The sequence below is a fragment of the Sinocyclocheilus grahami genome, unplaced genomic scaffold (assembly GCF_001515645.1).
Source record: "Sinocyclocheilus grahami isolate Dianchi unplaced genomic scaffold, SAMN03320097.WGS_v1.1 scaffold277.1, whole genome shotgun sequence".
NCBI lineage: Eukaryota > Metazoa > Chordata > Actinopteri > Cypriniformes > Cyprinidae > Sinocyclocheilus > Sinocyclocheilus grahami.
In genome coordinates this window covers 1,727,848-1,748,792 of record NW_015505456.1, presented here as the reverse complement: position 1 = coordinate 1,748,792, position 20,945 = coordinate 1,727,848, and the positions used below count along the sequence as shown (strand labels likewise).

The 20,945-nt window shown below is 35.5% G+C and overlaps 2 protein-coding genes across 3 annotated transcripts; both read left to right on the top strand.

Moving 5' to 3' along the window:
- Nucleotides 1-3,222: 3,222 nt before the first annotated feature.
- On the top strand, nt 3,223-7,468 carry LOC107600119 (UBX domain-containing protein 2A-like). Of its 2 annotated transcripts, none has more exons than XM_016291910.1 (6): nt 3,223-3,489; nt 3,629-3,758; nt 4,741-4,850; nt 5,017-5,154; nt 5,714-5,875; nt 7,151-7,468. In XM_016291910.1, exons 1-6 carry the CDS (start codon nt 3,332-3,334, stop codon nt 7,332-7,334), a joined length of 882 nt encoding a protein of 293 aa, XP_016147396.1. In that variant the 5' UTR covers nt 3,223-3,331; the 3' UTR covers nt 7,335-7,468. The 2 variants fall into 2 exon arrangements, with proteins under 2 accessions (XP_016147396.1, XP_016147397.1); XM_016291911.1 differs by having other exon boundaries at nt 3,224-3,489; nt 3,622-3,758.
- A 3,708-nt stretch (nt 7,469-11,176) lies between these two features.
- Nucleotides 11,177-20,895, top strand: LOC107600109 (major facilitator superfamily domain-containing protein 2B-like). The gene is made up of 11 exons (XM_016291899.1): nt 11,177-11,332; nt 12,802-12,880; nt 13,092-13,276; nt 14,790-14,880; nt 16,276-16,397; nt 16,727-16,810; nt 17,034-17,117; nt 18,596-18,705; nt 19,112-19,255; nt 19,342-19,518; nt 20,569-20,895. Exons 1-11 carry the CDS (start codon nt 11,177-11,179, stop codon nt 20,639-20,641), a joined length of 1,305 nt encoding a protein of 434 aa, XP_016147385.1. The 3' UTR covers nt 20,642-20,895.
- Nucleotides 20,896-20,945: the final 50 nt, after the last annotated feature.

Below are 20,945 nucleotides of genomic sequence, written 5' to 3'. Positions count from 1 at the left end.
GAATCTTGTTAAAAGTTACATGCGGTGGCCGTGCTGGAGCATTCCCTGAGCATCAACCGCGAACAGCAATGAGAGTGAACAGCAATATGAAAGAGGCTTCACGAGACTAAGGATGAGCAAATATACAACAGAGAGAGAAGTAAATTTAGCATTTTTATTTCCAACATGCGCTCATTCATGGCTGTATTATTTAATTAATGCAAAATTACGTCTTTATTGGGAGAGGACTTGACGGATTATTTTAGCCTACGTGACTCCGACTTCATAAGACGATGAGCATATAGACAACAGAGAGCGAATTAAATTCAGCACTTTTATTTCCAACATGCGCTCATTCATGGCTGCATATTATTTAATTCAGGCAAAGTTACGTCTTTATTGGGACAGGACTTTACGGATTATTTTACGTGACTCCGTGAGTTTGTCTCTATTTCTTCGAGCCAAGCTGCATAAACTGCACATCAGGCATTTATGTAATACATCTAATTTGTGCATTAATGGATGTTATGTTAAATAAAGTTTACTAACTACAGTAAATCAAGTACCTGTGCACGCCGTTGTTGTTGTCTTGTTTCACCTCAGACGCCATAGTGCAATTCTCAAAACATCCACAAGATGGCGGCGTTTATCGGTGAATCCAATATTACAAAACCGATATCCGATTATTGTAAAATGCTTAAATATCGGGAAAAATATCGGTAAATCGATATATCGGTCGATCTGTAATTATAATCAACTAAACCTAGACATGACGTAAACAAGATACTTTTTTTGTACAGCATATTTTTTTTTATTATAATGAGACGGGATCATTAAAATGCCACACAAAATACGTACTACTTGTGCAACTCTACATAGATTGTCAGACCTCACCTAGTACAGTGTTTGGACATGGTCCATGAGCCTCTCTGGCCTTTACTCTGGGGACTTGGAGAAGTATCGGTAGAACTTGGTGGCGTCTGTCTGCGTGTCCGCTTGGGCGGTGGGGACAAACGTGGGCTACTGCTGTTAACATCACTGCTGGGCTCCTTCTGTAACAGACAGAGGTGAGCAGGATATTAAAAAGCTTGCAAGAGCATGCAGAATACACAAAGATAAATATAATGACAGAACGTCCACTCTCAAACACGATCTGCACTAGGGACACTCTGCGGCGGCGCAATATCACAGCGGAGTCCTCGAGTCGCCTAAAAGAACCTGTGGATTCATGTGATGGAGACTTCATCATTCTCTAGTAATCCTGTGAATGACAGACTCATGTCATCTCCCAAATTCTTTCTCCTCTCCTCCCAGATCTCATTCGAACCGCCCTGCTGACTAAATAACTCTCTGATTCACACATTTACACCGCCCGAACACATGTAAGGTGAGAAAATAAAGAAACAGAACCAGCCAAAATGATGAAAACATGCCAGGGTTCCAACACTTCATAAGCAATTAATTTCCATGACCTTTCCAGTCGCTTGCAAATTACTGGGTAAGGATTTTTCAAAAGCATTCAAATTCAGAATGAATAGCCAAGGAGTAATTTAGATTCTGACTGTGTCTCAGCTAGTGGAGTGCCGAGGCGCCATTTCCCTTTCTCTCTCTCTCCCTCTGCTGTCAGCCAGCCGAAACTCTCCGGCGAGCCACTTCCGCTACAGAGAGCGCGCGCTTCTGTGAAGTTGGCGCCACAGAAATTTTGAAAAATAGATTTTTTTTAAATATATATATATATACAAAAGCTGCGCAAAAGTGAAAGAATGCGTTGTTTTCTTTTAGTTATATTTGCACTGTTGGTATTGGCAGTCAACTAATATTTTAGTATATTTAATTGCAGTAAAGGATTTATTTGGTGAACAATGTAAAAGTTGCAACATTTTTAAACATTTTTAAAGTTGAAAAATGTGTTAATTTTCTTTCTAATATTTGGCTTAGTAACAAAAAAGTGATCCACGGTCATGTTTGGTCATCCACGAATATGTTTGGACGTGCTATGTCCAAAATGTTGAGCATGTACCAGTACCGGGGTATTTTTAAGTACCTTGGACAGTACCGTGCAGTTTATCTAAGCACCATATTACCAGTTTCACCGTGCCATGCACAGTACTTTTTGTTATGGTTATATTTACACGATTGTTGGCAAAAAGTATGAATAGGATATGGTTTAAATACAATTAATTTTAATAATTATTATCATTTCAAAACTGAAGATGTCAGGGTCATGCAAAGTGACTTCCAGTCACGGAAAAGGATGAATATTTTTATCTTCAAATATCATGGGAAAGTCATGGAAAGTCTAAATGAACTTTTAATACATTTTCACCCAGTGCAGATTTTCTCAAACATCTTTGTTCTAATCAAGTCGTCAGGCAAAATGAAATTTGGAAAATGTCATTTCAATCATAGTAAAGAATGGGAAGTCGGTCCATTTCCAAGTTCACCCAGATGGTTTGACTCTGATATTGTTCTTCTGTTTGGAGGGGTGAGTAAATGGCAGTGCACTTACAAAACACCCTAATGTGATTATTTTTGGCTGAAAAAAAGTGTTCCTCCATATCCTCCACTAGTGGCTGGTATCTACAACAATAATGATTATTTCCAAACAGGTTTCCCCGAACACTCCCCGTCTTCCATTCGTTGATGAAACTGACAGCCATGCCCCCAAATTCTCACCATTGGCAGAGAGCTTCGTTAAACCTTTCTGATTGGCTAACATGCGGGGGCTACTCACTTTCTTTGTTGCTTACAAGTTTATATATATATATATATATGTGTGTGTGTATATATATGTGTATATGTATATGTATGTATATATGTGTATATGTATATATATGCGTATATGTTTATATATATATGCGTATATGTTTATATATATATATGCGTATATGTGTATGTATATATATGCGTATATGTGTATGTATATATAAATGCGTATATGTGTATGTATATGTATATGTATATATATGCGTATATGTGTATATATATGCGTATATGTATATGTGTATATGTATACAGTATGTATGTATGTGTATATATATATATATATATGTGTGTGTGTGTGTATGTATTTTGTGAAATATATTAATATTTATTCCTTTTAATAATATTTTTTAATTTGAGTAATTATTCCATCCGTTGTCAAAGAACTAAACAGTAATTGAATTCCGTGTATCATTGGTCATTTCTAGGCAGTTGAAACATAATTTTACCTTGATTGAAAAATGTGTTAATTTTAAATGTGTCAAACATGTTAATTTTACCTTGACTGGACTGGTATGAAAGCAGATCAGTGTTATGAGAATTTCAGATCTCGCTTCACTTGTCAATCTCACACAGAAAGTCCTGCTCCATGAATTATTCAGTAAGCACAGATGCAGTGGTTACATTGACTTGCACCATCCTTTATAACTTATATATGCCCGCTTATGTTTGTGTTGCAAGATGGACAACAAAAGACGTCATGATTAGCGATATTGATTCAAGAGAAAGGGTTCAAGATGACACATGGTAAGTCCGCTATAGACTGCTCTGTATCTATTCTCAGCTTTGAAACATTATCATGAGCGAACATTACGCCATTACTGTATGTTCGTAATTGGAGTAATCTAAAAGCAATCTTCACTCTGTTGCCTTCATGAGCTCTTAGGTGTGAAGGGACACACAATGAGGAAGATGAGGATGATGAGGAGGTTAGCCCTATTAGATCCAGTTTCTCCGTGGAGGACCTGCTCGATGAGGTGGAGAAGATCAGCAGTGTCGCCAGTAGCGGCAAAAAGGTCAGACAGTTCATACCGAGATATCTTGTGTGCAATCGCATTCAGAACATTCTGGTGGTTACCTAAAATAAAAACGTTGTTGCTGTTTAGTAGCTACATCAAGTTAATGTCACGTTGAGAAAAAAAAGTTCACCTACAAATGAAAATGTACTCAACCTCAGACCGTCCATTATGTAGATGAGTTTGTTTCTTCATCGAAACCGATTTAGAGAAATTTAGCATTCCTTCACTTGTTTACCAAAGGATCCTAAGCAATGAATGGGTGCCGTCAGAATGAGAGTCTGATAAAAACATAACAATAATCCACATGACTCCAGCTGATCAAATCAGTCTTGTGAAGTGAAAAGCAGCATGTTTGTAAGAAACCAATCCAGCAAGGCTTTTTAACTTAAAACTGTTGTTTCTGGCCAAAATACGTACCCATACTATATAATAACACTTCCTCCAGGAGAAAAGTCCTCTCACATCAAAATCCACCAGCATATTTGTTTAGAACTCTTTTGGACTGTTTTGGCTTGAAAACGATGCTTGATCTGTGCACTTTTTCACAAAAAAACTATATTATGGATAACGGACTCATATTTTAAACAGAAGCAATGGTTTAAAGTTAAAAGTGTCTTAAATGACAGATTTTCAGACTTAACAAGATGTTAATTGATGGACTGGAGTGGTGTGGATTACTTGTGGATTATTGTGATGTTTTTATCAGCTGTTTGAACTCTCATTCTGACGGCACCCATTCACTGCAGAGCATCCATTGGTGAGCAAGTGATGGAATACTAAATTTCTCTAAATCTGTTTAGATGAAAAAACTAACTCGTCTACATCTTGGATGGCCTAAAGGAGTACATTTTCATTTTCAGCATTGCTTTTTAGATGAAAAATTCCTTTAAGTGTGTAACTTCTGAGTCACTAGCATCATCAAACAGAAATGCAAATGTAATACATTTATTAAGGGTGTTTTATGGCCAAATTTTTTCAGGTGGAGATTGTAGTGAGACTGTGGAAAAATGGCTTCACGGTCAACGATGAAGAGTTTCGCAGTTACACTCTAGAAGAAAACCAAGAGTTCTTGGAGGCCATTAAAAGAGGGTGAGTAGTGTTTTTGTCACTGTGGCAATATTATAGCATTCACATTCCAGTTCTTGCAATGGTTTTAAAATGGCCATTCTATTATCATTATTGTATCCATCATATGATGACATGCAGACATAAAATCTTTTAGCTTTGTAACAATCTAAAAATCCTCTATTTAAAGTGAGCTGCCTCTGGAGCTAGAAGGAAGAGCTGAGGATGAAGAACTAGAAGTCAATGTGGAGGACATGAAAAATGAAGTTTATGTCCCAAAGAAAAAGACCTTTCACCCGTTTACAGGCCGAGGTTACAGACTGGGAAGGTAGTAGATCCTCTCTGGGTTACATTGTTTTGAATTGGCCAAAGATTCACACCTGAAGAGAAGTCATAATAGTGATACTTTTTAGTATATGCTATTTAAGCATTAAAATGAAAGATTTGAGTAATTCATCTAGTCTTAGTTATTCCCACAAACATCCACTAGGTGTCCTCGCAGCACTACTCAGTGATATTTTGACTGTAAATGTGTCAAAGATTATCCAGATGTTGGTGTTAGATAGTTGACCATGTGAAATCACATGACACCACAATAATTGCAGTTCATTGGACAAAGCTAGGCTTTTAACCATACTTTAGAAATTGATTAAGTGGAAATGATTTCCCTCTGTAGTGTGGCTCCGCGAGTGGTGGCCTAGGTGTCCTCGCAGCACTACTCAGTGATATTTTGACTGTAAATGTGTCAAAGATTATCCAGATGTTGGTGTTAGATAGTTGACCATGTGAAATCACATGACACCACAATAATTGCAGTTCATTGGACAAAACTAGGCTTTTAACCATACTTTAGAAATTGATTAAGTGGAAATGATTTCCCTCTGTAGTTTGGCTCCGCGAGTGGTGGCCAGGTCTCGGTCGATACATGAGGACTGTTCTGGTCCTCCTCTCCCGGCTGTGGAGCTGAATGAGGACCTCCCCGTGACCTCCCTCCAGATCTGGCTGGCAGACGGTCAGCGTCTTGTGCAGAGGTTTAATCTGTGCCATCGGTAAGTATCATATGCTCGTAGAAGGTGAATCTCATGAAAACACATCTGGGTCATATTTATTAGTTATTATTGCTGCTGCTGCAAGCAAGTACAGGAAATTTCTACTGACAATGCATACGGCGATACGGTGCCATAAGTATTTAAGACATACTGCTGCTGCACAAATAGCATATAAAATAACCCGTAGCAGATCTATACAGGTGGAGCTGGGGAAGGTGGAGGGTTTCAGAGAAACTCTGAAAGCGCACTGCAGGAATCTCTAGTGAATGCTAGCCAGCCATATAAATGCAAGGCAGTAAGCTCATTGGCTGCAGCATGGACCAATCAGCTTGTGCCAAGTCGTTTAACTCTCTGAATATCTTCAGTTACGTTAACAACCCATCAGCCTGCACCATCTAGAGTTGCATGACTAAACTATATATATATATATAACTTATGTAGTATTGTTATATAGAAGTATTATTTACTATCTATAGTGTATGTGCCTCAGTTTTAATGCAAGTAGAAAACTTTTTTTTATGAAGTACGCTCACTCAGGGACTTTTTTATCAAGAATTTACCAGAAAAGATTTTAGATTTTTTTTATTATCATATGTTAATTTAAAAAATCTTGTATAGCTTGGTTTTTATTTTGTGTTTATGTAAGCCTTGTACTATTTCAACGTAGCCATGTGTTTGCCATGAAGATAGCCTTAGATGCTGGCATGGCAATAACTACTACAACTACTATAGCATATGTGTGTGTGCATGTAACTGTATGTAATATATGTTTTAAGCAAAATTTAATATTCCATATTTGACGCCATCAAAATACTGCAGCCAACTATTTGTACTATTAAATTATTTGGTCTAAATGAATGGAAGCATTTTTGGTTTGTGTCTTGCACCACAAAGCATCACCTTAAAAAAACTATAATATAACTGAATATGCATTTTTATATATATAGTGTAATATGCTTTTATAAACTGGACACAGCTAAGATTATTATGTCTGAATGTTCTTATTGTATTGTCAATAAATCCACCCTGGGCATGTTGTGATGCTCCAGTTTTGAAATCCTACCCTCAAAAGCTCTTAATAATTATGTAATATAAGCTCACAAGGTAAAATGGAAGAATTGTAAGCTGCAACTTTGCAGCAGATCAAATCAGATTACTCTGGATTTAACGTTTGCGTCACAACATGTAAAGATGTCATGCTTCTGACTTGAACATGATTTCTGCAAAGCTCCCTGAGAAGATGCATTCACGTTGGCCTTTATGTAATTGTTCCAGGATCAGTGATGTGCAGCATTTTGTGGAGCAGGCTCAGAGAACAGATGCTCCGTTCGTCCTGACTACATCCCTGCCGTTCCGAGAGCTGAGAGATGAGGGTCAGAGTTTGGAGGAAGCCGACTTAGTAAATGCTGTCATCGTTCAGAGGCCTCTCAACACACAAGCTCCTTTTGGTCACTCCTGACTGTTCCTGCTTGCAACAGAGACTCCGATTTATTGGTCCCACGTGTTTGACTTACATTTCATAAATACTTTCTTAAAGGAATAGTTCACCCAAAAATGGAAATATATTCACCCTCAGGCCATCCGAGATGTAGATGGGTTTGTTTCTTCATTAAAGCAGATTTCGAGAAATTTAGCATTACATTACCAATGGATCCTCTGCAGTGAATGGGTGCCGTCAGAATGAGAGTCCAAACAGTTGATAAAAACATCACAATAATCCACACCACTCCAGACCATCAATTAACTTGTCTTGTGAAGTGAAAAGCTGGTTGTTTGTATATATATATAAAAAAAAGTTTTAACTTGAAACTGTTGCTTCTGGCCAAAATACGAGTCCATAATCTGTAATAATGTTCCCTCCAGAGAAAGAATGAATTCCCTGTTATCTGAACATATTTCATTGGAACTGTTTTGGGCTGTTTTCTCTTGTAAACAGTGCTTAATCTGCATATTTCTCTCCTGATTCAGACAAGCTGACGTTTTCACTGGAAAAAGCTATCTAATAGAGAACTTTAGCTCGAAATAACAGTTTGACGTTTAAAACGTCTTGAATGTCTTGGTGTTTATTACAAACATGCTGCTTTTCACTTCACAAGATGTTAATTGATAGACTGGAGTAGTGTGGATTACTGTGATGTTTTTATCAGCTGTTTGGACTCTCATTCTGACGGCACCCATTCACTGCAAAGAGGATCCATTGGTGAGCAAGTGATGGAATGCTTAATTTCTCTAAATCTGTTCCAGTGCAGAAACAATCTCATCTACATTCTGGATGGCTTGAGGGTGAGTATAATTTGCATTTTTGGGTGAACTATTCCTTTAAAACCATAAAGACCTTTTTTTCTGACTTTGAAAACATTTAGGACATTACTAAAACATTATAGATGGCCACTTCAACACAAATAGATTTAAAGGAATAATTTGCCAAAAAAGTGAAAAGATCAGACTGAAATGGTTGTTGAGTTCACTGACTCAGTGATCCAGTCACAGCAAGTTAACTTACATTTCAGTTGAACGGAATGACATGTGGATGTTTAAAAAAAAAAAAAAAGTTAAATAAATACTGAGTTTTCATAGTCGAGTGAATTATTCTTTAAAATGTAGTTTTTAAGGTTCCCATCATGTTCTTTTACAGTTGGAAGCGTTGGCCTTTTCTGATGCAATGCAGTATGCACAAGCCAAGTATTTACCCTTCACTATTATACATGCTTACACATAGATCACTGAAGAATTCAGATCATGGAAGCTGCAATGATGCTTAATGGAGTTGTGTTCGATCATCTGTGCTGGTATGTCTTACTGTGGACCGGATAAGTTATAAATATCAAATGTTATATGCACTTTGCCTAAGACAGAGGCTCTGTTATAAAGACCTCTGCTTGCAATAAACCTACTGAAGATATGCTGATTCCGTTTCTCATTTCAAAGGGGAGTAAATGGAATCTAATGCGTTTTAAATGCACATAGAGATGATAAGTAGAAAATTAGGAGACTTTCTGATCAATATGCGACTTTGCGTGAATGCATTTGAACCTTTCTTCTGAAAAAATTACCTATTTTAAATATTTTAGAAGTGCATTAGGGAAAAAAAATCATATGGTTCAGTTGTCTATCATTTTTTGAGTAGTTTAAGTTGATCCACTATCAATCTGCAGTGCAATTAATTCAAACTTTTCATCACTATATAATCTAGGAATCATTCAAGGAATGAGTGGAATTATAGTTCTAGTCTCTACTGTTGATCCATTCGAATCTCGTGTCCTTTTAAACATCCTGTTTATTTCCACATATTGTTTATCATTGCACAAAATGTTGGAAATGCGTTTACATGTCGTGCCAACCATATGGTTGATTTCTTGGCCAGCGGGCTAAATGTCAAGAATTTCTGGAGTACATTAAGGTTGATGTGACCAGGTCTGACCATCAGGCTAACAGTCATTTAAAATTGTAAAATATTTTCACAATATTACTGTTTTGGCTTTATTTTGGATCAAATAAATGCAGCCTTGGCGCATTTCCGAAACACTACAACTTATAATTAAAATGCCTGTACGCTAATAATTTGGTTTATTTACTGTCATGTTAGTTATGATGTCTCACTAGATCTAGGATCCTGTGAGTTGTCTTTGCTGTGCTGTAGGGGGCGTGCATATGTTTTTGTGATTACATCTATTGAATGTGCTGCTGCAGTGAATGTGAGTGATGGAACCTGCTGCAGTTCATCTGTCTGTCTGTCTGTCTATCTATCTATCTATACCATTGTGTTACCAAGATACGTTTTGTTAGTGTATGTGCATTCTGTATTATTTAATCAAATTAACATGTCGGTTGATATCAAAAATGCATGGGAAAAATTTACATTTTTACATTATGTGTAGGCCTACTGAAAATATTTCTGATGGAAAAGTGAATGTTAGATGTTTTGTGTTAATTATATATTCAGCACATAAGCCTAATTCGTTGCGTTTATAATTTTGTTCAGTGTAAATAAAATAAATAAGTATTAATTTCTGTCAAAAACTTCAAATCAGCTAAAAATCTAGCGAGGTTTATGCTCACTAGGGGGAAAAATGCATGCTTAAAAAAAATCCTCAAAACCAGTGTTATCTTACACAAGTAAAAAAACATTTTAATGTAAGAGATTTGTTTTTTTACCAGAAAACAAGACAGAAATACTAATTAAGAAAGTTTTTTTCTTCTTCTTCTTCTTCTTCTTCTTCTTATCAGAACTTAACAAGAATGTGTATTTAGAGTTGGGGGTTTGTTCAAATCACAATACAACGTGTGCAATAGCAAGAGTCATGCTTAGTAAGAGATCAACCAGAATTAGTTTCAGCTTCTAGGCTAAGCACACAAGCTTCCTGATTCATTTCACACTTTAGTAGGCCTACCATCAAATCCTCTTACTGTTCCTTCGTTAGATCAATAACACAAAGAAGCTTCAGAATTTAGATTAAATAGTCTTGGGTGTATATCCAGTCTTTTCGTTTTCTTGCCTGAGTTATCCGAATAATTACATTGTGATTTCAGAAGTCATTCATCTTGGTGAAGAGATATTAGGACTTTCAGATTTTTAAGTAATAATAAGATAATGAGTTTTAATACACTACCATTCAAAAGTTTGGGCTCAGTAAGGTTTTTAAATGTTTTTGTAAGAAGTCTCTTATATGCTCATCAAGGCTGCATTTATTAATTAATAATACAGTAAAAACCTTAAAATTGTGAAATATTTTTACAATTTAAAAGAACTGTTTTCTATTTTAATATTTTTGAAAATGTAATTTATTCCTGTGATGGCAAAGCTGAATTTTCAGCATCATTACTCCAGTCTTCAGTGTCACATGATCCTTCAGAAATCATTCTAATATGCTGATTTGCTGCTCGTGAAACATTTCTTATTATTATCAACATCGAAAATAGTTGTTCAGCTTAATCTTTTTGTGGAAACCGTTTTTTTTTTTTAACAATGGAAAGTTCAAAAGAACAGCATTTATTTGAAATTCTTTACTGTATCTTGCTGAATAAAAGTATTAATCTGACTTTTGAATGGTGTATAGAGTCTCTTATGCAGTGATGCTTCTCAAGTAAAATTATCTTGCTAAAAATGCTTGTCAACAAAAGTTCATGTGGTTATCTATAGCCCAGCCTCTTTGATGTCTGCATGGAGTTTCCATGATTTATTTGTGTTTCTATCCTTTGTTACTATGGCTTGGCGCAGGTCTCTCCATACTGTCCTCCGTAAAACCCGCCTATAAGTGCTGGAGTGGAGAAGCCGCTCTGACCGCAGCAGTCTATGCTGTAATGAAAAGTCATTCTAACTACTTGATAAATACATGGTTCGACCTGCCTGAAACCACCAGAGAGGATAAATGCTGCTTTCCTCTTTTAGCGTTCTTCATTGTCTGTAAGCACACGGCTGAGAAACAGCAGCTGCTTCCAGTGTGCATGTATGAGAATGTAGGTTACCTGATTCTAATTAGTCAGTTTTTCATAATTAGGCTTTGGTTTATGTTTAAATAAACAAATCCTTAGGCTACTCAGAATCAAAACCCTTAATGGAAGTTAAATGAACAGTATAGGGAACTCTTAAAAAAAACAGAAGCACCGCTGCAGAAACGCTCTGTAGTTAGATTTATTTTGGTAGCCGTTTGGCCCAATGGTCTGCCGCAGTGCTGACTTGGCTTTTGAGTAAATTGGAAAAGCTAGCCGACTGTAGTACACACCTATAGTAAGTTTGCAATGCAGTATGCAAGCAGGTTCAAGGAAGGTTTGCTGGACTTCGATAAATATTGATTTTGTACCGCACGTTTAAATAGAACAGAACATGTCGCTCTTGGAATGAATAGCGTTGATTTATGAGCTTGTAAGTTGTTTCCTTTTGAGATTTATAATATGACATAATATAAATGGGTGTATAAATGGGAAATATGAGTGGTTATGAAACCACTGATAAATGAACATGCTCTAAGTTTTGGATTCCTCATCATTTTGCTTGCCCTTTTTCAGATCATCATTTATGAGAGCATACAGAACACTCCATAATTTCTTAACATCTTAAAAATAAAGCATCCAATTAGAACCAAAAATAATTTTATTGCCTAAACCATATAGGAGGTACTATTTAACTTCCATAAAGACCTTTTTATTATCTAGTTACTTTAAAAAAAAAACATCATACTGCTAGAAACCAAAACACTGGTTTGAAGAAGCTATATGAAGTTACTACTGAATCTAAAGAACTACTGAAAAGAAAATGTTCTTTATCTTTTTGCAAGTAACATAAAATGAGTTTGGTATGGTAAAATCTAAATTCATAGGTTTTATATTGAGATTTTTTAAGCACATGTTTTGTTTATTTTTGGTTTTTTATTGTTTATATTTTTTTCATTGAAATTGTGTATATTGTATGTATATATGTGTGTGTATATATATATATATATATATATATATATATATATATATATTAGTCATTATTATTTTTTTTACTTTTTAATTGTTTATATTAGCTTGTAATATATTGATATTTAAAAATATAATATAATATAATATTGTTTTGTTTTATTTTATTTGACTTTTATCTAAGTCAAAAATGTTATTCAGTAACTGAAATTATTGTTTTTTTCATTGTGCAATAATTTATTGCATTTTCATAAGACATTTATTAACATTTCAATATTATCTCCTTGGCTTTTATAAGTAGACAACTGCACATTTTTTGACCATTTTTAGACTATTATTAATCATTAAATTGAGGTATTTGTATATAAATTATCGTATCATATCATATTGCTGCCATATCTCATCATATGGCAAATAATTTTCTATGACAGTAAATAAAAGTAATTGCTCAGAATAAGAGTTCATATCTATAAGTTTCCATATTAATCACTGTCTGTCTTGTGTTTTGTTCTCAATCTTTCTTGCAGTGTTTCCATGTGCCTTATTCTGCCCTGACCATGTTCCTGAGCACCGACCAGCGCGAGAGAGACTCTGCTACAGCTTACCGTACGCTTACAGCTACACACACAACAGTGTCCATCTTTAAAGCCATGTTTGGATTGCTCTAGAAGATTAACAACATCTGATTTCATTGTGCTCCAATAATCCGAAAACAAATGCCTGCCAAGTGCTTATATTGAGAACTGTGCATGTTTGGAAATGCTTTCAAATGTAAATAACAATGAAGAGTAAGGATGTTCTGCATGTGTATGTGCAGGTATGACTGTGGAGGTGCTCGGGACGTTGGTGGGGGCTACTATTCAGGGTCAGATCGTAGCGAGCGCACACACTCTGAAGCACTGTCCACATCGAAACCTGACCACTGGTTACCTAGGAAACAGCAGTAGCGGGACAGAGGTCATCAGATCCCTGGCGCTTTTACAGGACTTCCTGTCTCATGCAGTACGTGTCACAGTTACACTTGTTTAAAATTGACCTCAAAGTACACCAGTGAACCATTGCACTTAATGCAGTTCCTTTGGGTCTAAATTTATGTAATTCTATTTTTATGCATTTTATGCGTAGCGACAGTAAAGACTTTTATAATGTTACAAAAGATTTCCATTTCGAATAAATGCTGTTCTTTTAAACGTTCTTAATCGTCAAAGAATCCTGAAAAAAGCATCATGGTTTCTACAAAGATATTAAGCTGCATAACTTTTTTCAACATGTTTCTTGAGCAGCAAATCAGCATATTAGAATGATTTCTGAAGCATCATATGACACTGAAGACTGGAGTACATTTTACAATATATTCAAATAGAGAATAGTTATTTTAAATTGTAATAATATTTCACAACTTTATGCTTTTACTGTATTTTTGATCAAATAAATGCAGCCTTGGTGAGCATAAGAGACTAATTTCAAAAACAAAAAAAAAATCGTATCAACCTCAAACTTATGAACAATATATTGTGATCAATGAGATTTCACAAAAAAGCCTTAAAAAGCATTAAAAAAATCTTCTCGACCACAATCTTTCGAATTATATATATGTATATTAATTTTAGAATAAATATAATAGTATAAACCTTTTTATTATTTTTACATTTTTCATAGCTGTTAATATATTCATATATAATAATATAATATAATAATGTTTTCATTTTGTGTTTCTAGATTCTAATTCTAGTTTTAAGTTCTAAAGAGAACTGCTTTGCCTAAATTAGCTTTATTTCCTTTTTCAAATGACTTTTTCCCTGAAAACATCAAGTGTCATCTAACCATAAGCCCTCCAAAACCTAATTAGGTATGGATTTCTAGATTTTGACTTTCAGGGGAACAATTTATATTCATCGGAGTCCTCAGAATCAATAAATAAATGTGCTTGTTTAGCAGACTGAATAACTCTATTTTGAGCCGAGAGCCACTGAGCTCTATGTCAGTCAAACCCGACATGAAAATGAACTGACAAGCTTGGCCTGTGGATGTGGCTGAGGGTTCCATAGTGGAAACCCATGATGGAGAACCATGAAGGGCCACAGCTATGTGGAGCTGGACTGCAGAGCGTCTCTCTGGTTAAGGCTCTCAGAGGCGGCCGGGCCAGGTTGGGTGCGCCAACCAACTCCTCTGGAACGGCACTTTTGATCTGGAACAATAATGAAGTGCTTGCCGCGGTCAGTGAAAAAAATAGCAAACAATCCTGAGGTTGTTTAGGGCAGAGCAGTTCCTGTTTGGGGGAAATAGATTGAAAAGTTCCTATTTTATTGGGTTGCACCTAATTTGGGCTCGCTACACTTTACAAGACCATACAGTACGGCGTCTGAAGCAGCAAATAGACTCAAATAAATATGATCATTTGTAACTTGACAACCAAGTACTGGAATAGCACTCCAGCCAAAGATTAAGAGTTATTAAAGACAGATTTGAATGTGTTGACAGAGGTTTTCAATCACCGCTCTGTTTCTCTTCACAGAAGGAAGTGTACATGATAGCTGCCGGAGTGATCGGTGGGCTGTTTCTGGTTTGTACGGTGGTCATGTTCCTGGGAGTCAAAGAGAGAGATGGTGAGTGTGTGTGGTAATCGTGTGGCAAACATTTGTGTTTTGCAGCTGCGTCTGAATGGAAAAGTATGCTTTGTTCACCCCAAAACAATACATTTTCGTGACTTTCTTCTGTGGAATACAAAAAGAGATGTTCGGCAGAAAGTACATGCTGCTCTGAAAGAGAAGCGGATTGGAGCTGTTAATCTCCATTAAAAAACAACAAGACATTAGTCCATATGACTTATTAGCTATATATTCCATGTTTTCTGAAGATACACTATACCGTTCAAAACTTTGGGGTTTGTAAGTTCTTTAAAAAAGTATCTTATGCTCACCAAGGCTGCTTTTATTTGATCAAATATACAGTAAAAACAGTAACACAATGTAATATTATTACAATTTAAAATAACTGGTTTCTATTTGAATATATTTTAAAATGTAATTTATTCCTGGGATCAAAGCTGAATTTTCAGCATCATTACTCCAGTCTTTAGTGTCACATGATCCTTCAGAAATCATTCTAATATGCTGATTTACAGCACAAGAAACATTTCTGATTATTATCAATGTTTAAAACAGTTGTGCAGCATAATATTTTTGTGGAAACTGTAATGCATTTTTCTTCCATTATTCTTTGAATAATAGAAAGTTCAAAAGAACAGCATTCATTTGAAATAGAAATCATTTGTATAAATGTAAAGGTTTCTGCTGTCACTTATGATCAATTTAATACATGCTTGATTAATAAAAGTATAAGTTTCTTTAAAAAAAAAATCTCATTGAACCTGAACTTTTAAATGGTAGCGTATATGATAGCTTTGTGTGACACACCAAAATCCGTTCATTTATATTCAAATGTGGCATGCAAGCCAAGTTTGAATACATGCCAATTTCCCATTTATAAATATATAAATGTGTGTGTGTGTGTGTGTGTGTGTGTGAGTGTGAGTGTGAGTGTGAGTGTGAGTGTGTGTGTGTGTGTGAGTGTGTGTGTGTGTGTGTGTGAGTGTGTGAGTGTGTGAGTGAGTGTGTGTGTGTGTGTGTGTGTGTGTGTGTGTGTGTGTGTGTGTGTGTGTGTGAGTGTGTGAGTGTGTGTGTGTGTGTGTGTGAGTGTGTGTGTATGTGTGTACTCCACAAGTCTTATTAACTCTTTTAAGCCATATTTTGGAGCTTGACTGTGTCCTTTCCCTTTTCGTTTTATGGAAAACTGCAGTATAACCATTGTGTCTGGAATGTGTTTTTGCATTCCACTGAAGAAAAAAAAACTTTCAACATGAAGGTGGGTAAATTATGACAGAATTGTTAATTTTGGGTGAACTTTCATTTAAATGTGTCATAAAACTATCATGCGCTATACATATACAGTACCTACCATGTCTAACATTTATGTTTACTGTGCATTCTTGTCTGCGTTAGATCCCTATGCTCCTAAAACAGACAAGGCCATTCCTTTCCATAAGGCCTTTATTTTGGTCATGAAGCACGGGTCCTACCTCACCCTGACGGCTGCTTTCCTTTTCATATCCGTGGCCATCCAGGTAACAGGTTTTCCCTTTAGTATGTCGTTCTAGAATGTGTTCAGTTGGTCGTTGTGTGGAGCAAACTATGTAACTGAATAATTATATCAATTAGTATACAGTTTCTTCAGATTTAAAACTCTGAATGCATTGCCAGAATGTAAGCTTCGCTGAAAAATAATGTATTCGCCATTCCAAACCCGTAGGCTATTTTTCTGATGGAATGTGAAAGTAAAAAACTTTAATGTTTGGTTGAACTATTCCTTTAAACATGGCATTTCAGGCTGGATTAATGAATGAGATCATTAGAACTGCATTACATTTCCATTTGCCGCTGTTTCCTTTTGCAGTTGATACAAAGTAACTTTGTGCTGTTCTGCACATATGCGGTGGAACTTCGGGATCACTTTCAGAACATTGTTTTGACAATTCTGGTGAGTACCTGATGAAGACATGAAAAGCTGACAGCACTATGAATTTAATTCAATAAATATTCCGACCTGCCATTGACGCTCCTCAGCAGTTATTTGTTTAGTTACTTATCTGACATTAAAAGAAAGACAAAGCTCTCTATAATTCTCTAACATGTATCCGTGTCTTCTGTTAAGTGGGTAAAGTGAATATGTGACAGATCTTTTGTACTGTATATCTTTCTAGATGTCGGCAGCAGTGAGTATCCCATTCTGGCAGTGGTTCCTTGAGAAGTTCGGGAAGAAAACAGCAGCTTTCTGCGGCATTACAGTAAATACTTCATCAAGTGTCCACCCAAAAATTTAAATTCTGTCATAATTTACTCACCATCTACATGTTCCAAACTTGTATGAGTTTCTATCTTCTGCTGAACACTAAAGAAGATAGTTTGAAGAAATAAATCAACTAAACAGCTGACGGTAGCCATTGACTTCCATAGTTTGTGTGAAAGCTGAAAGATAGCTGAAGAAAGAAGAAATTCATACAGGTTTAGAACAATGTGAGGGTGAGTAAATGTTGACATAATTTTCATTTTTGGGTGAATTATCCCTTTTATCAGAGATTTGGAGGACTCTTTATCCAATACATCTTGAACTTCAGTAGTATTATAAATGATCAAATGATACCACCATATTTTGAATAACAATAATTGGGTATTTTAGACTATAATAAATGTTATAGTGTATGGCAGTGTTGTTATTGTTAACTAAAACTTGTTTCTGGTTATTGAAATAAAATGCTTAGAAATGTTTTAGTAACAAAACTATTTGAAGTATTTGTAACAAAAAATGAGAAATGTTACCTTAGCAATTAACTGAAATAGCTGAAGTACCGAAATTACTAAAACTAAAAGTGAAATAAAAATAAATGAACACTTTATAGAAATATTAAAATTATAATAATAAACTAATACAAAATTACAAAAGCACTTGACAAAATGACTGAAAATTAGTTAAAAATTAGTAAAACTTAAAAAGAAAAAGAAAAGCTAATTAAAAAAGAATAAATATTATATCAATAATATTAAAATGACACTGACTTATAGCAAAAACAAACAATTTCAGATATTTAATTAGAGAATACCATAGTTTTTTAGCTTCTATGTTTCTGCGGTTTATAATATGTATACCTACATGACCTGCTACATTTGCCAAACGTAGTAATAATTTATACTGCTATATCATTTTTTAGAGAGTAAATGTACTGTATTGTGCTATGTAGTAAACTGCACTGTAGAAAAAGAGTTTTTGAAGATGCAAATAAAACAAAGATTATTAGAATATTTTTTTTTAGAAAGAAAATATTTATTTCAGTCTTTATACTTTAAAATTTCACTTTTACTTGCCATTTATGTGTCAAATTTAGGCTACTAGTAAATTCTGTGTGAAAAGTGTTTGTGTGTGTGTGTGTAATATTCTGATACAACAGTGTTCTTTAACTGTATACTGACACCTGTTGGCATGGATGCAGCATCACACTGATGTAAAAACATCACATTTGCAAGCATAAATGCAATCCATGATTCATTTAATCTGCGAGTGTCTGATATTAAGGGCCTTGCCAGAATTAAGTGAACAGTATTTGGCCGGTATATACAATTTAAATGGCCTCTTCTAGACCACTAATATGACTGGAGTCAAAAAAATGCATTATTCATTTCTGGAGGTTTATTATTGCACCTTTAAATGCTAATGCATATGTACATTGGGTAACATTCAGTGACCTCTTTTAAATGGTCATGTGTGCAGTGGATCATGCCGTTCACAGTGATGCTGGTGTTCATCCCTAATCTGATAGTGACATATGTCGTGGCCGTATCATCTGGGCTTAGTGTGGCTGCATCTCTCTTGTTACCATGGTGAGTCTTACAAACCAAAATATAAACGAAGTGTAGCATTTCTGTTTTAAAGTACTGTTCGGTTTTGCAGTGGCGATGAAAAATGAAGCATTTTCTTTAAAAAATGTAGTTGATGCCATGTATTTAAAAGTGATCCATAAAAATTTAAACCTCCCAAGCTTTGATTTTACGCCTTGGATACATAGGTTTAATAACCCAGCAGCATCCAAATAACAGGTTTCATGGCAGGGTCATGCTATTTTTTGGTTTTTAAAGACACACTCGGGTTGATTGGAAAAGCCCCAAATGAGTAAATTGCAGTTTTATGTGCCGACTACAAAGAGGATTTGGCTTTACGGTACCAATGTCCATGTTTAATAGCGATGATGATTGAGGCCTCCGCTGTGTTGTGTTTCCTGTTGCTCAGGTCAATGTTACCAGATGTAGTAGATGACTTCAGACTGGCAAACCGCAACTCAAAAGGACACGAGGCGATCTTCTACTCCCTATATGCTTTCTTCACAAAGTTTGCTGCAGGCATTTCTCTCGGAGTGTCGACTCTCTGTCTACAGTGAGAGCACTCTTTCAGTATTTACGGCTGGAGATGATGAAACATGACAGATAGTGGTGTAAACATTTGAAATGTATTGTCCATAGGTTTGCTGGTTATGACACAGGAGCGTGCAGACAGCCCACTCCAGTGGTCTACACGCTCAAACTGCTCATCGGCGCCGCCCCGGTGGCCTGTATCACTACAGGCCTCATGATCCTCATGGTGTACCCGATCAGCGAGGACGTCAGATTACGAAACAAACTCGCCCTGGAGGAGCTCAGGTGAAGACCCTGATGTCAGGTTTACATAAAACCCAATACTTTCATTCAGCAAGGATGCATTAAATCCATCAAAAGTGACAGCAGTAAAAACATTTATAATGTAACAAAAAAGTCTGTTTCGAACAAATGCTGTTGCTTTGTACTTTCCGTTTATCGAACGTAACACAACTTTTTAACATTGATAATACATGTTTCTTGAGCAGCAAATCAGCATATTAGAAAGTTTTCGGAAGGATCATGTGACACTGAAGACTGGAGTAAAGGTGCTGAAAATTCAGCTTTGCATCACAGGAATAAATTGCTTATTAAAATAAATTCAAATAGGAAACAGTTATTTGAAATTGTAATAATATTTAACAATTTTACTGTTTTTACTGTATTTTCGATCAAATTAATGTAGCCTTGGTGAACAGTAGGATTTCTTTCAGAAACATTAAAGGGGTCATATGATGTTGCTAAAAAGAACATTATTTTGTGTATTTGGTGTAATGAAATGTGTTTATGCAGTTTAAGGTTCAAAAAACACATTATTTTCCACATACTGTACATTATTGTTTCTCCTCTATGCCCCGCCTTTCCGAAACGCGTCGATTTTTACAAAGCTCATCGGTCTGAAAAGCGAGGTGTGCTCTGATTGGCCAGCTATCCAGTGCGTTGTGATTGGCCGAATACCTCAAGCGTGTGACGGAAATGTTACGCCCCTTACCATATTATGATGCCTTGTCCCGGCCGGAGCGACATTGCAGCTTCAGGGATCTTATCTATGCACAATCAGCTTGTAACACTCCAAAGAGAAAGGAAAACTTGAAATCGCATCATATGACCCCTTTAAAAAAAATTACAGACTCCAAACTTTTGAACGGTTGTGTGTGTGTGTGTATGTATGTATGTATGTATATATATATATATATATATAATACAAATATGAAAAATATATTTTTGTATTTTAGAAATAATATACATTTTTACATTTGTATTTATTTTATATATCAATATATTTTGTATATACTATATATAATGAAATGTACATATATTTGGTTTATTTTTCAGAAGCCAGAGTATTACCTGTAAATCTCTGAGCAGATCTGAGCAGAGCGTAACGTCCTCAAACAGCCGATCCTGATATTCTAGCCCAGCGCTGGAATGAGTCGTGTTAGTGTATATTACACTGTGTGAGATGAGTAATGTTTTACTGTAAACATTTCAGTTTGTTTCTGTATTTTCAAATGAACATATAGCCACATATACAGTATTACAGTATCCAATCTATACACTTGAATGGACTATATATCATTATATATCAGGATTTCCTGAAGTAAAATATACTGATAATATATTAAGCTGTTTTAGTCATTATAAATATTATTGAATGACTTGATTACATGATTAATAAAAATTGTGCTGGTTCACATAGCTTCAGCATATTT

What these genes read in the sequence shown, in the direction of transcription:
- LOC107600109 (XM_016291899.1), top strand. Translation starts at nt 11,177, where the DNA reads ATGAAAAGTCATTCTAACTACTTGATAAATACATGGTTCGACCTGCCT. An exon ending in AGGACTTCCTGTCTCATGCA is followed by an intron (nt 13,277 to 14,789) that starts GTACGTGTCACA and finishes TTCTCTTCACAG; the next exon opens with AAGGAAGTGTACATGATAGC. An exon ending in CTCGCCCTGGAGGAGCTCAG is followed by an intron (nt 19,519 to 20,568) that starts GTGAAGACCCTG and finishes TTTATTTTTCAG; the next exon opens with AAGCCAGAGTATTACCTGTA.
- LOC107600119 (XM_016291910.1), top strand. Translation starts at nt 3,332, where the DNA reads ATGAATTATTCAGTAAGCACAGATGCAGTGGTTACATTGACTTGCACC. An exon ending in AGGGTTCAAGATGACACATG is followed by an intron (nt 3,490 to 3,628) that starts GTAAGTCCGCTA and finishes ATGAGCTCTTAG; the next exon opens with GTGTGAAGGGACACACAATG. An exon ending in TCGCCAGTAGCGGCAAAAAG is followed by an intron (nt 3,759 to 4,740) that starts GTCAGACAGTTC and finishes AAATTTTTTCAG; the next exon opens with GTGGAGATTGTAGTGAGACT.